General features: G+C 43.2%; 1 protein-coding gene across 8 annotated transcripts in view; it reads left to right on the top strand.

The window, feature by feature from the left end:
* FN1 (fibronectin 1) overlaps positions 1–14,228 on the top strand; it is an 83,235-nt gene that overhangs the window by 20,189 nt on the left and 48,818 nt on the right. For all 8 annotated transcript variants that reach the window (XM_033171091.1, XM_033171081.1, XM_033171073.1 and 5 more), the window contains exons 11-14: positions 607–759; positions 4,152–4,280; positions 7,076–7,219; positions 12,518–12,639. In XM_033171091.1, coding sequence (XP_033026982.1) covers positions 607–759; positions 4,152–4,280; positions 7,076–7,219; positions 12,518–12,639 — 548 coding nt within the window. The remainder of the gene's footprint in view (positions 1–606; positions 760–4,151; positions 4,281–7,075; positions 7,220–12,517; positions 12,640–14,228) is intronic.

Here is a 14,228-nt window from a genome sequence, read left to right as displayed (position 1 = left end):
GGGTGATATGATAGCCATGTTCAAATATATAAAAGGATGTCGTATAGAGGAGGGAGAAAGGTTGTTTTCTGCTGCTCCAGAGAAGCGGGCACGGAGCAATGGATTCAAACTACAAGAAAGAAGATTCCACCTAAACATTAGGAAGAACTTCCTGACAGTAAGAGCTGTCCGACAGTGGAATTTGCTGCCAAGGAGTGTGGTGGAGTCTCCTTCTTTGGAGGTCTTTAAGCGGAGGCTTGACAGCCATCTGTCAGGAATGCTTTGATGGTGTTTCCTGCTTGGCAGGGGGTTGGACTGGATGGCCCTTGTGGTCTCTTCCAACTCTGATTCTATGATTCTACCTTTACCTTTACCCAATATAAATTAATCTCATTTGATATGCATTGCTGACATAGTTTTACATTACAACTTTAGCAAACACATTGATATCAAAAAGCCTATGGAATCAGTAAGACAGAATGAAAAATTGTTCAAACATTTTAACAAAATTGTTTGAAATTGTTCAAAAAAAGAAGATTGCCACCGTACTTTGCTTAATATGAAGCATCACATCCACAAACATATGCCCCAACAAACAAACCTCACTCTTTATTATCCCTTGAACAGCTCATGAGGAAATCTGTACCACCAATGATGGAGTCATGTACCGTGTTGGAGACCAGTGGGACAAACGGCATGACATGGGCCATATGATGAGGTGCACTTGTATGGGAAATGGGCGTGGAGAGTGGACCTGCATTGCTTATTCTCAGCTTAGAGGTATTTGTCCGTTTCTGCTTATATTCTCAACTTGATACGGCCATTTGCAGTCTGTATGACAAGGATTAATCTAGAGCGGTCATATGATGTGGGTGCAAGGGGTAGGTCATCTTCAGATATGATAAAGCTCTCTTAATTCTTTATTAATTTCTAGATTGCATTGTTCCATTGGCTTCATTGGGAATTGAGGGAATTCCTGCAAAACTCAGGCCATCCAGTGCAGCTATGAGCAATAATGGGCAGCAAAGCTCTTTGCTCTCCGGAGCGAAATCTTATGAGGAGTGTAGTAGTCTCTGGTGGAAAATTTCAGTTCCTGAAAATCTCTAGAGACACATTGGCATTTGCTCTGAGGCAAAAATCTCACACACAATCCTTCTTTACCATTTGCACATTTGAGGCTTGGTACAGACCGTTTTTTGTCTCCTTGCGGTTGCCCACAGGAGAGTGTGGGGCTGGGCTTGGAAATCCGATGGCCAGCACAAGGCAGTGCCAAACTGGCTCCACCGTGAAGGGGCGGGAGTTTAGGTGACGCTGGTGGCCCTTTGCCGGTCTGCTGGGATGGTGTAAATTGCAGCAGCTCCACAATGTGGCGTGGCAGTGGGCCTGCACTCATTTCTCCGCTGTTTTGCCATACGCACCGCAAGCCATTTGAGATCTCGGGCTGATCTTCTGGCTTCTCTAATGCTGCTTTGTAGTCCAATGCTGGATGGTGCCCAAAGCCAGCATTCAGGCTTCTGACCTTGAAAAAAGAAAAGAATTGCTGAGTAAATATAATACATTCCCTTTGAAATGGAATAAAGCATGTGCAGATGAAATGCATGCCAACTAATTTGTAATAAACAGAATCTCAGGTGCTTTAGTATAGGATCTCCTGTACCTACCCTTTTGGTACCATGTAGACACCACTAGTTGGGTTGGTACTGATGTGCCGAAGGACGAGTGTGGAGCTACTCTGTCTTCTTCAGTGATATCTTCCTTGGATGAGGAGGAATCACTAATCTACAGGAAAACTGGGTAGGAAATTCTACTGAAGGTTCCTGAGTCTATGGATAGAGAAGTGCTTAGACAGCATGAAAGAAAAATAAAAGAAGGCGAGAGTGCAGACATTTCATCATCTTGCATCTGCCTCACACCAGTGGATTACTGTTTAGAAGAAACAGGGTGGAGAGGAGACTTCCAGCTGCTGCTGAAATGGAATATAATTTATATGGGACAGCCGGCTCCGGATTTTTCTTTGGCACATTATGTAGCTCAGTAACTTCCCGGTTCCCTGTGTTAATGTTGCCCAAAGTGTGGGTAGGCTTTGAGTGATCTCTAGTTGTGCTCGCCCTGCTGTGTCACTACTGTCCTCTCCACTGAATTGGTGATTCAGAATCAAAGCTGATTTTTATTGCCACTAGGAGACCCAGCTGTTATTCTGTACACCTGAGGGGTTGGTGTTGGAAGGAAAGCAAAATACATTTTAAGAGTTTGAATTGCATTGGCTTCTCAGTCTTTTTATGAAATTCAGTATCCCCCCTCAAATCTTTGTGAAGAAATTGAGAACAGGGCTGGGCAATCTTAGGTTCTCAACGTTGTGGTGTATCACCAGCCCAAACATCATGCCAAATTAACAAGGAACAATTTTTCTTTGATTTTTTTTTTAAGTGCCTGCTCCGAATGTCTTCTCTTACTATACTAGGGATTATATAGCTATATATGAAATTTCATGCATATCGGTTAATATCTTGACCCTCCTCCACCAAAATAGCTGTTCACTTGGCTGTTTTCCTATGTCATGAAGGCTGAAAATTCAGTTCAGTGGAGCACTTACTGTTCCCAACCCTAACCCTGTGGAAAGCCATCTAATTAGACTTTAATTTGATTTTGAGATGTTTTTAGGAGGTAATATAATTATTGTTTGATTTTATACCAATGTTATGTATCCGATGTTAGCCACCCTGAGCCCAACTTTGGCCAGGGAGGGCGGGATATAAATAAAAGTTTTGTATTATTATTACTTGTTGTTATTCCTTTGTAAGAAAATATGAAATAACGTAAAACCATTTTTGCGATGGGGGGAATCAATGGGGGGGTTGACAAGAAATTTTCTGCACCGGGTACCACCTGACCTTCCCATGCCTGGGGGGGGGGAGATTTTTTGCCCCCGGGTACCTTGCTGCACCCCTGCATGAGGGGCAGACTGCAATGGTGGTTTTACTCAGCAGTATATCTGCTTCTATCGCCCAGCTGCAGCTGTTTCTCCCTCAGCGCACTGGGCCCTGGAGTGACTCAGGAGTGGCGGCGGTTTCACTGAGTTAAACCATTATTGCGGTCTGCCCCTCATATATCGATACATCACCCAGGCCTAGAAGACTGATACTGAGAGTAATTATAGCATGAAAGAACCAATGTTAAAACACACATGCACACAAACAAGAGTGTTTTGTGTGGACAGAAGCCCCCTCGCATGCAACTGGCTCTGTGAGAAAAAGGGGCTGTAGGGGCCGTGGAGCTGGCTGCAGCCCATTTGTCGCACCACTTCCTCAGTCCACACCCTGAGTTGAGGGGGAATCCTGTGCATGGACTTCCACACGAGTTGACCTCCCGTGATATTGTGAGTTTGTTTCCCTGGATGTTGAGGGCAGGGAAGCTGTGCAGCATCGGTGGGCAGGGTTTAAAATAATGCCTGAATCACTTTCCTCTAAAGATGAAATATGGTAGATTCGCAGCTCTGCATTAGGGTGCCAGCTGTTAACGTTTCAGTCAATCGAATGAAACAGTATGCATGAAGGAGATTAGCGTTGCTGGTGATACAAGTGTTGCATACAGCTATTTTGCACCCATAAAACTAGCTTTTCTTTAATATTATGGTCAAAGGTCTGTTGGGTATGTGCAAGGCCATAGCCTGCATTTGCAATTGTTTCTATTTCTTCTCTTTAGCCTGCTTGGTTGTTTTTTTTAACAAAGACTAAGGACTGAAGCAAGAAGTAGGAGCAAAATCACGTTGGTCCCAAATATAATACTTGTTATATTTAGTAGTAGTACTTTGCTGCCTGGTGTTTAATAGCCTTGTAAGAAGAAATAGCAGGATAGTGGTCAGAGACTTGATTAAGGGGTTTTAGAGAATGAGTCCTTTATAGAAATTGCATATTGTCCAGATTTTATTTCTCAGTGCCAAGAAAAAATGCAAGCTTGTGGAGCAGGGGTATTTTAACCTGACTGCATGAACCTGTAGTTTTCTGTGTTTATGTGAGAATTGGTTGATTCTCTGTAGGTGACTTTGCTGTGCTTTGGAAAAGCTTGTGCAACTTGTTTCATAACAGAGCATCATTAATCAGGTGAGAGCTCAGTAGCCTGTATTTGTTCAAAGTAATCAATAGCACAAATATTGTACTTGTATCTTAAAACAGACCAGTGTATAGTTGATGGGGTCACCTATGATGTAAACCAGACCTTCCACAAACGCCATGAGGAAGGACACATGTTGAACTGTACATGCTTTGGTCAAGGTCGGGGAAGATGGAAATGTGATCCTGTTGGTAAGTCCATTCTCAACTGAACTTCCTGAGATATCGAGAGTGCTAGAGAGGGGGAAGGAGGGAGAAACACTTAATGAACAGTTAGGCTTTTGCCAAACCCCAGTTTGATAACAGGTGGCGCTGTGGGTTAAACCACAGTCTAGGGCTTGCTGATCAGAAGGTCGGCGGTTCGAATCCCTGCCATGGGGTGAGCTCCCGTTGCTCGGTCCCAGCTCCTGCCCACCTAGCAGTTTGAAAGCACGTCAAAGTGCAAATAGATAAATAGGGACCGCTCCAGCGGGAAGGTAAACGGCATTTCTGTGCGCTGCTCTGGTTCACCAGAAGCGGCTTTGTCATGCTGGCCACATGACCTGGAAGCTGTCTACGGACAAACGCTGGCTCCTTCGGCCTGTAAAGCGAGATGAGCGCCGCAACCCCAGAGTCGGACACAACTGGACCTGATGGTCAGGGGTCCCTTTACCTTTGCCTTTATGATAATAAATGAATGAAGCTATGTTTGATGTTAAAATTCAGATCACTCCATCTTTTAAAGGCTGCATTCTCTGTAAAACTGTTACAAAAATCTGATACCAAATACTGCCTACCTAAAACTTTGTTAATGTAACTAGTATATACCACCTCTTCACAGCATTTAAACGTAGGTTGCTTATAAGCCTGTCGTATACACAAATCTCCCTGCTTGCCAATGAATCGGGGCCATAGCATTTAATTTTCAAAGTTGCAAATTGGAATAATTTTTTAACTACACCCATGAATGTTTTGAGATGACTTTGGTTTCTCTTTGACCCGATCCACCCTCTTACTCAACTTTCTCCAAACTAGAAAGCCCCAGTAGCATAGCCTTTCCTCATATGGGAACGCAGTTTGAAACTTTCACCGTGAAGTTTTTCTAGTCTCTTGAACCGAAAGAGCTTCAAAGCCAGTTCTAGCAAATATTATCTTACCTGAGGCTAAGCCTGTTTTATTTGGCTGATATTTACTGTACTCTACTAGGACTAATGAAGATTTGAATTTTGTGAACAGCACTCTTGAACCTGGTCATAGCTAAGACTATTTCTAAGAATGAACACATGTCTGTTTTCTGACCAAAAAAAATATTCCTAATTTTGTTTGCCTGTTTAGGCCTGGATGTTTGATAGCTGATTATTTAATCCCCGGGGAGCTTTAATGTTTTTCCTGGCAAGCATTTATAAGGTCCTAGTGGTTAAGTTCTTCTCCATTTAAAATAGATCTGTGCAGGTTTACTGAACCACACTCTGCAGCTTAGTAAATGTGAGGCTGCTGCAAATGGCTCCTTGGGGCGGGGGGAGTTTTGTTTGAAAGTGAGTTAGAAAGTTCTGTAAAATGGGCTGTTTCCATCTTTGCCATGCTTTTTGGGGGGGGGGGAATGCTGCGGTTAGCACCTAGTAAAACTTATTAATAAAACTCCCATCTGCAATGCACTAAGATAAATGTGAAACAACATGATTAAGGCTCATTTAAGTATTCTGGAATTTCAGAATTTAATTTCCACTTAAAACTCTGCTCCTAATAGTATAGTTTGGAATTACAGTGACTGTGAATAAGAAATACAAAGATCTAAATATTGAAATGGCATGATTCTACACCCCTAAAATAAATTGAAATTTTGCTATTTAATGATATCAGTGGAAGCAGAACTGAGTTTAAAAGAAAGCAAATTTTGGCCATTGGTGGAGATACAAATGGGATATGTATTTGTCACATACCCCAAAAGCACTCTTTGCTGTTTTCATATTTTCATCATAGAATCCTAGAGAAATATGAGTAAATCTTCTCCCACCAAAACGATTCCCTTCTATACAATTATTTATGGCACATGTGTCCTACCTATCAGACATTACATCAGAAAGCCACAGACTCATTGACTAAATCCTTTCCTCTCAGCTTTAGTTTCTAGTCTGCATGATAGAATTAATAATGGTAAGTTTTTACTACACCCATGTGTGATAAAAGGGACGCGGGTGGCACTGTGGTCTAAACCACTGAGCCTAGGGCTTGCCAATCAGAAAGTCAGCGGTTCGAATCCCCGCGACGGGGTGAGTTCCCATTGCTCAGTCCCAGCTCCTGCCAACCTAGCAGTTCGAAAGCACATCAAAGTGCAAGTAGATAAATAGGTACCGCTCCGGCGGGAAGGTAAACGGCGTTTCCATGCGCTGCTCTGCTCTCCAGAAGCAGCTTAGTCATGCTAGCCACATGACCCGGAAGCTGTACGCCAGCTCCGTCGGCCAGTAACGCGAGATGAGCGCCACAACCCCAGAGTCGTCCGCGACTGGACCTAACAGTCAGGGGTCCCTTTACCTTTAAGTTGTGTGATAGTTGTGTTGAAACGTTCTCTGCTGTGGTCTTTCTATCTGGCCGTGGTCATGTGACTTTCCCTTAATACGTGGGAAGAGTGCCAGGCAGCGCATGAGGAGCTGAGGCGGAAGGTTTTGAATGGAATTCATTCTATTCAGGCACAGGAACCTGCTGGTGATAAGGTTCCAACCCTGGGCCAGTGACTCAAGTGAGAAATGGGTCCTGATGGGTTGCCCCCCCTAAAAGACATGCCAATGCTATGCTATTTGCAACAGATGGGGAAGCCCCAGCTGGGCCCACTTTGAAACCCCACTTCTTGTGAAGAGCGCAGGCAAGCTGGGGGGGGGGGGATATGGAAATTTCAAAGGGCTACATGGAAATGTGGAGACAGGAGTGTCACATCTGTAAGCCTGAAGAACCCCACACTTGAAATTGCTGTGAAATAACCACACATTTCCCACTTGGCTTTCTGCCTTCAGACCAGTGCCAAGATTCCGAAAGCCAGACCTTTTACCAGATTGGGGATTCATGGGAGAAGCACGTCCATGGTGTCAGATATCAGTGCTATTGTTATGGACGTGGTATAGGAGAGTGGCACTGCCAGCCTTTGACTGCATACACAGGTAAGAAGCTGTGGGATGAACAATCCATTGTTGTTGTTTTTTTAAGGATCCAGTATGTATCCTTTGAGCATGTTTTCTTGTTTTCAGTGATTCCATGTGAGCAGAACTTTGCATAAGACCCTTTTCTCTTGCAGAGAATCCTGTTTCCCAAGAGTCTTATTTTTTATGGTTTTGATCACATTTTTAATGTAAGAGAGAGAAATTAGAAAGTTGTTGTTTTTGTTTAGTCGTTTCCGACTCTTCGTGACCCCATGGACCAGAGCACGCCAGGCACTCCTGTCTTCCACTGCCTCCCACAGTTTGGTCAGACTCATGATGGTAGTTTCGAGAACACTGTCCAACCATCTCGTCCTCTGTCGACCCCTTCTCCTTGTGCCCTCAATCTTTCCCAACATCAGGGTCTTTTCCAGGGAGTCTTCTCTTCTCATGAGATGGCCAAAGTATTGGAGCCTCAGCTTCAGGATCTGTCCTTCCAGTGAGCACTCAGGGCTGATTTTCTTCAGAATGGATAGGTTTGATCTTCTTGCAGTCCATGGGAGTCTCCTCCAGCACCATAATTCAAAAGCATCAATTCTTTGGCGATCAGCCTTCTTGATGGTCCAGCTCTCACTTCCATACGTCACTACTGGGAAAACCATAGCTTTAACTATACGGACCTTTGTCGGCAAGGTGATGTCTTTGCTTTTTAAGATGCTGTCTAGGTTTGTCATTGCTTTTCTCCCAAGAAGCAGGCGTCTTCTAATTTCGTGACTGCTGTCACCATCTGCAGTGATCATGGAACCCAAGAAAGTGAAATCTCTCACTGCCTCCATTTCTTCCCCTTCTATTTGCCAGGAGGTGATGGGACCAGTGGCCATGATCTTAGTTTTTTTGATGTTGAGCTTCAGACCATATTTTGTGCTCTCCTCTTTCACCCTCATTAAAAGGTTCTTTAATTCCTCCTCACTTCCTGCCATCAGCATATCTGAGGTTGTTGATATTTCTTCCGGAAATCTTAATTCTGGCAAAGTAATCAGGTTCAAAACATGTGTCCCATGAATTACAAGAATCAAACCTGCATGTCTTTAATGTTATTTCAATTGAATCGTACATTTGGGTCTCTATACTACTGACATTGTGATTTTTAAATTATTATCATTTTAGCATCCTTCCAGCTGCCTCTTTACCATATTTGATTTTCAGGGCAATGCTTACTGTTTAGTTGCACACTCCTTTCCATCCAGACTGACTTTTTTATTTTTATGGATTTTGAAGCTCACTGTTAGATACTTTTTTTTCCTGGTGAGGCTGCTTCTATGCTTCTAACAGCTTTGTGGCAAGGATGATAGCTTTCAGCAACTGGCATGATCAGCTCTCTGAACAAAATGTTTGAACTGTCCTGATCATCCGGTTCCAGGAATTTTACATAGATGTGGTTGATACGAGTTTGTTTGTTCTGCTCCAGCCTTATGCACATACATTGATAAGAGAAGTTGTTGAGTTAACCTTTGGGCTTGCAAACCGCATTTGCAGCTTTGTTTTTACTAGCTTTTAAATTTACGGATGAGCATAACAGTGCCTAATGGTAGGTGATGGCCTAGTTATCCCATAAAATAAATAACTTGTGAGTAAGCAGGAGTTTCTTCTTCCATAAAGAAGACTGATCGCCAAAGAATTGATGCTTTTGAATTATGGTGCTGGAGGAGACTCTTGAGAGTCCCATGGACTGCAAAAAAGATCAAACTTGTCCATCCTTAAAGAAATCAGCCCTGAGTGCTGGGAAGGACAAATCCTGAAGTTGAAGCTCCAGTACTTTGGCCACCTCATGAGAAGAGCCCTAGAAAAGACCCCGATGTTGGGAAAGATGGAGGGCACAAGGAGAAGGGGACGACAGAGGATGAGATGGTTGGACAGTGTTCTCGAAGCAACTAGCATGAGTTTGGCCAAACTGCGGGGGGCAGTGAAAAATAGGGGTACCTGGCGTGCTCTGGTCCATGGGGTCACAAAGAGTCAGACACGACAGAACGACTGAACAACAACAAGCAGGAGTTTATTGCATCCACATATTGATTCTGGGGTTAAAGCCCTGGAATTGCAAGACTTGCTTTGGGAAGTGTGTCTTTTTTTCTTCCCAATTTTTTGCTGATATAGGATTAGACAGGGTTTGAGGTTGGACTGGAGCTCTGTCTGTGTGTAACTCAAGCATAGTTGCATATCCTACACCATTGAAGATGAAGGAACAAAAGATACCTCTGTTCTAGGCAGTGATGAATATATACTATTTTGTTAGAGGGAGACCTGGACAGTCTTGCTGTCTTGCTTTGCTGTGGGTCAGTGAACTTGGCTGCAGGATTATATGGCCATAAAATTCTAAAAGGTAGTTAAATCCCATCACTGCAAGGCAGGGTTATCCATTCATCCACTTATCATGTGCTCACCCAAACCATCCAGAGCTTGTATGTGCTCCAAGTGGAAGGTAAGATGTTGCCTACTATGTGGATGGCTCCCTTCCTTAAGCAATATGGAACTCCAGTGTTGTGGGGGAAAACATTCCCAGCTCAACATTGTTTGAGGGGCAGTAGTAGATGAGTTTGGCCAGACTCCGGGAGGCAGTGAAAGATAGGTGTGCCTGGCATGCTCTGGTCCATGGGGTCACGAAGAGTCGGACACGACTGAACAACAACAGTAGATGGAAAATTAAGGACCTTTTTTCCACCTTGCCTTCCTTCCTCAATAGTCCATTACAGTTAGGAATTGTTTATAGTCATTCTTCTGAGATAATAGTCCATAATTTTGTTGGAGCTTCTAATTTGTTTATTCAAGGGAATGTCCAAGAGGTTGAAGAAGGCAGCGATTTTGCTCTGTACATTTTGTTCTCTTGTATAGTTAACTTACACATAACTTGCACCAGCTGAGAATGGCATAGTAACACAAACTTGTCTTGGGGAAAGTTAAGTATTATTCAGGAAAGAGCTGGGTTCCATTTTTTTGAATTTTGCAGGAGAAAAGTGGCATACATTTAAACATGCATGCACTATGCAACACCTGTTGCAAAATATGCCTGTTTTGTACTGAGATGGGAACAGTAAATGTTGAATGAGATGCAGCCCAGACCAATTTCACAGCCCCAATCAAGATTATTTATAGTGGTACCTCAGGTTACGTACCTGATCCGTTCCGGGGTGCCATTCGCACCCCAAAGAGTACGCAACCCGAGCATCCATTTTGCGATATTGCGCTTTTGTGCATGTGCGAACTGCGCAGGATGCTTCTGCGCATGCGCAGACCGCGGAATGCTCTGCGCATGTGTGATCTTTACTTCCGGGTTTGCAGAGTACGCAACCCAAAAGTACGCAACCCGAAGCGTTCGCAACCCGAGGTATTACTGTATTTGTTGAGTTAATATCCTGCTTTTCCACTGGCATGTTCAAGGCAGTTAACAATGTCACAGTTACAGGTAGGTAGCCGGGTTGGTCTGCCATAGTCAAAACAAAACAAAACAAAACAAAAAATTCATCCCAGTAGCACCTTAGAGACCAACTAAGTTTGTTCTTGGTATGAGCTTTTCTGAAGAAGTGTGCATACACACGAAAACTCATACCAAGAAGAAACTTAGTTGGTCTCTAAGGTGCTACTGGAAGGAATTTTTTATTTTGTTTTGTTTTAACAATGTCACAGATGCACAAAACAATTCCTATAACTGTTCACATGGAAGATGGTTCTCATAGGAAGCTGGAGAACTGGATTCGACTCTTCCCATGACTGCTGCCAGTTAACATTCTTTGAGGGGCAGTAGTAGAAGGAAAATTAAGGACTGATTTTTTTAGATTAGGGCTTCTTTGCGACAAAGTATACTTTGTGGGATTCACAGTTCACCAGAGGAACAATAATGTTGACTCTGGAGGGTCAGCATGCATCCAGGGCTGAAACACCCTGGGATTCCTTGTCCCTGTAGGCAGTGTTCCATTACCTCAGGATAACAATTCTGAGATAGCACCCCTGAAAATAGCAAGACTTATTTTGGGGCTGGTTGAGCAGCGAGACTCAGTACATAGAACATGAGGTGGAGTGTGGCCTACACAAGTATCACTACTTCAAAGCGATAGTATTCTGCTGAGAGAAATGGCGTATCTTGAGGCATGTGAAATCAAAACACTGAGTCAAGTCCTCAGGTTCCTCTGGTTAGCTTTTGCAGTTAAAATTGAGCCCTGGTGTTCTTGTGCGACTGTTACAACAACCCATCTCAAGGAGTTATGTGAAATATGTGTACCCTCAGAATAGTAGCCAAGGCCTTAGATACACGATGGATGGAAAATGTGCGGGTAAATCAAACAGCCGAGTTCCTGAGTATCTCTTTGGCAGTTGAGACCATTTCAAAACTAGCCCCAGCATGGGAGGGGGCTTGTTTTTATTGAAGCTTTTAAAAGTTTCCACAGGTATGTATGCTGTACAGTTGTCCAAACAAGTTTGCAAAGGGAAACTTCTTTAAAAGGAAGAATTTAATTGCTAAAATAACAGAGGTTTCCACAGAGCCAGACAGTTGCTTGCTGATGTGCTGTGGGGATTTAAGTCTTGCTCACTAAACACCATACGCTCATTCAGAAGCTGTACTGAATCAGCATTTAGCTGGAAACTTGATGCAGGTGGCAGAAAACAAACCAACCAAAGGTTAAAATGAGTTGAGCATCAATAAGATGAAAAACAGGGGCTGTGAATTTAATAACTTTTTATGCTCATGGGTGACCTGGCAAATCACGAATTCTCAGCCTGACCTACCTCACCTGGTTGTTATGAGCATTAGAGAAGGAAAAGGGGAACCAATAAGTTCTGAGTGCGAGTTGATTTGAAAATTAATGCAATACATTTGGAAAGCCCATGCATGTGTAATGCAGCAGCCATATCACACTCCTTTTGTGATATGCTAACATCACAAAAACTTCTGTATATTACCTGCTTCCACATTTCATTTGCTGGTGAATCCCACCATAGCAATACTGTGTATAAGACTAGGTTTTGTTTTTTTACTCCAAAAGAATGTTAAAAAACAGGGGTCATCTTATACACGGGGGGTCATTTCCGCCCATTTTCATAAATTTGAGTCCCCCAAAATAGGGGGCGTGTTATGCATGGAAACATCCGGTAACTCTTGAAGGTTATGTTGTGTTTTGCCAGAAAGAAAGAAAAAGTTGAACACAATCCTCATATTACTGTACAATGTAGGTGGATTAAGGTTATTGGAGACAGTAGGGAAATACGAAAATAAATTTACTTGTATAGATGTAGCTTGTAAGTAGACTAATGGAAAAAATTATATTTTAGGTTCTACTGGCCCTGTCCAAGTTATTATCACAGATGTCCCAATTAATCCTGATTCTCATCCTGTCCAGTGGGTCGCACCTGAATCCTCTCACATTTCCAAGTACATCCTCCGATGGAAACCAGTAAGTACATGTGTCATTTGTGGAGCAACTTTTTCTTAGTCCCAAGAATCTAGAAGTCTTTTGCAAGCAGATGAAAATTTGTTATTACAATCTACCATGGCAATACAATAGAAGTAATTTTTATTCTTAAGGCTTAATTCGTTTCAGTACTTAACGATCTATATATTCTGTAAGTGTGCCGAGGTTGGTGGCTTAGCCTAAACCAAGAGGATGAGCTGGGTTAAAACAGCAGCTGGATTTTGTGGGGAGGACTGTGGGCACTGGTGAAAATGTTCATGGTCGACAGGGGAGCCCTTTCCATTGCTGTGATCACTGGGATGATGCTTCCTAAGCAGAGGTCAGTAAAAATGGCAGCGACTTCATTGCCATGGTTACAGGAATATGTTCCTTTCCGTCATTTCAAGCGAAGTCCAGAGATGCAGCCAAATCTGATTGGCTAAGTGGTACTGTGCCATCACATCCGCCCAATCAATAACCCATAATTAGTCTGGGTTGTATAGTGAAGAAGGAACCTTTTTCGAGATGAGAAGAATGGTGTCAAAGTAGCTGCCAAGGGAGGCAGGGATTAGGTCTTGGAAACAAGCAAAGTGCCCCAAATATCATGTATTTGGCAATGAGTGGCTCAGTCGGGGGAGTTGGGGTAGAGCCACCAGCTTCATGGGGTCAGATGGAAGTCTAGCGGTTCCTTGCTTCAATAGCAAATATGCAGCGGTTAATGCTCTTTGTGCGCAAGCTGCCACGGCAGTGCTGCTCGATTTCCTGGAGTGAGGCCTCCAAAGGGTTACATAGAGGCACTTCAAAAGACCCAGCCTTCTAATGAAAGACTGTTTTGGGACCAGATGAAGAAGAGGGCATGTGCACATTTAATGGTTGCGCTGAAGAGAGTTTCGGCAGGCGTTGCTTGTCACACAAGCTAAAACTACGCAATTTCCTCTCCTACGCACAAGCTGCAGGAGCCTTGTGTACATTGTTCTCTGGCCAATCTAGGGACTGAATCATAGCTGTCAACTTTCCCATTTTCTTGCGAGGAATCCTATTTGGAATAAGGGAATTTCCCTCAAAAAAAGGAAAAAGTTGACAGCTATGGACTGAATATGCAACATGAGGAAAAGAATATGCCATGTATGAACTGCTAGAATCTGTTTGGTTTGGTTTTTTGTTTAGTCGGTTTCCGTTCCTCCTTTTCACTGAAGTCTTTGGACCGGCTCCCATGACATGTGTGAACTGCAGTGGATATACCACAAACCATGCATTCAAAATGGTGCCTGTGTCACTCGCTCTTCGAAATATGGATTGGTCCGTGAGGTAGAAGCATAGCTATCAACCTTTTCCTTTTTTGTGTGGGAAATTCCCTTATTCCAGCCATAGCTGGAATAGGGGGAAGGTTGACAGCCTCCCCAGAAAGGAAGGCAAAAAAGGGAGGGTTGATAGCTATGGATAGAAGTGTTGAAAGAAGCTTTTGTTCTTCTCCTTCCATATCATTGTCCCATAAAGGAAATACATACGATATTTAGAAATGGAAGCAAATGAGAATCTTCCTCATAATGAAGGAAATACACGGACTTCTTCTGTTGTCATATTCCTGCCCT

Source organism: Lacerta agilis, chromosome 1, assembly GCF_009819535.1.
Source record: "Lacerta agilis isolate rLacAgi1 chromosome 1, rLacAgi1.pri, whole genome shotgun sequence".
Lineage (NCBI taxonomy): Eukaryota > Metazoa > Chordata > Lepidosauria > Squamata > Lacertidae > Lacerta > Lacerta agilis.
The sequence above is the reverse complement of the archived record's forward strand: the minus strand, read 5'-3'. Positions and strand labels throughout refer to the sequence as shown.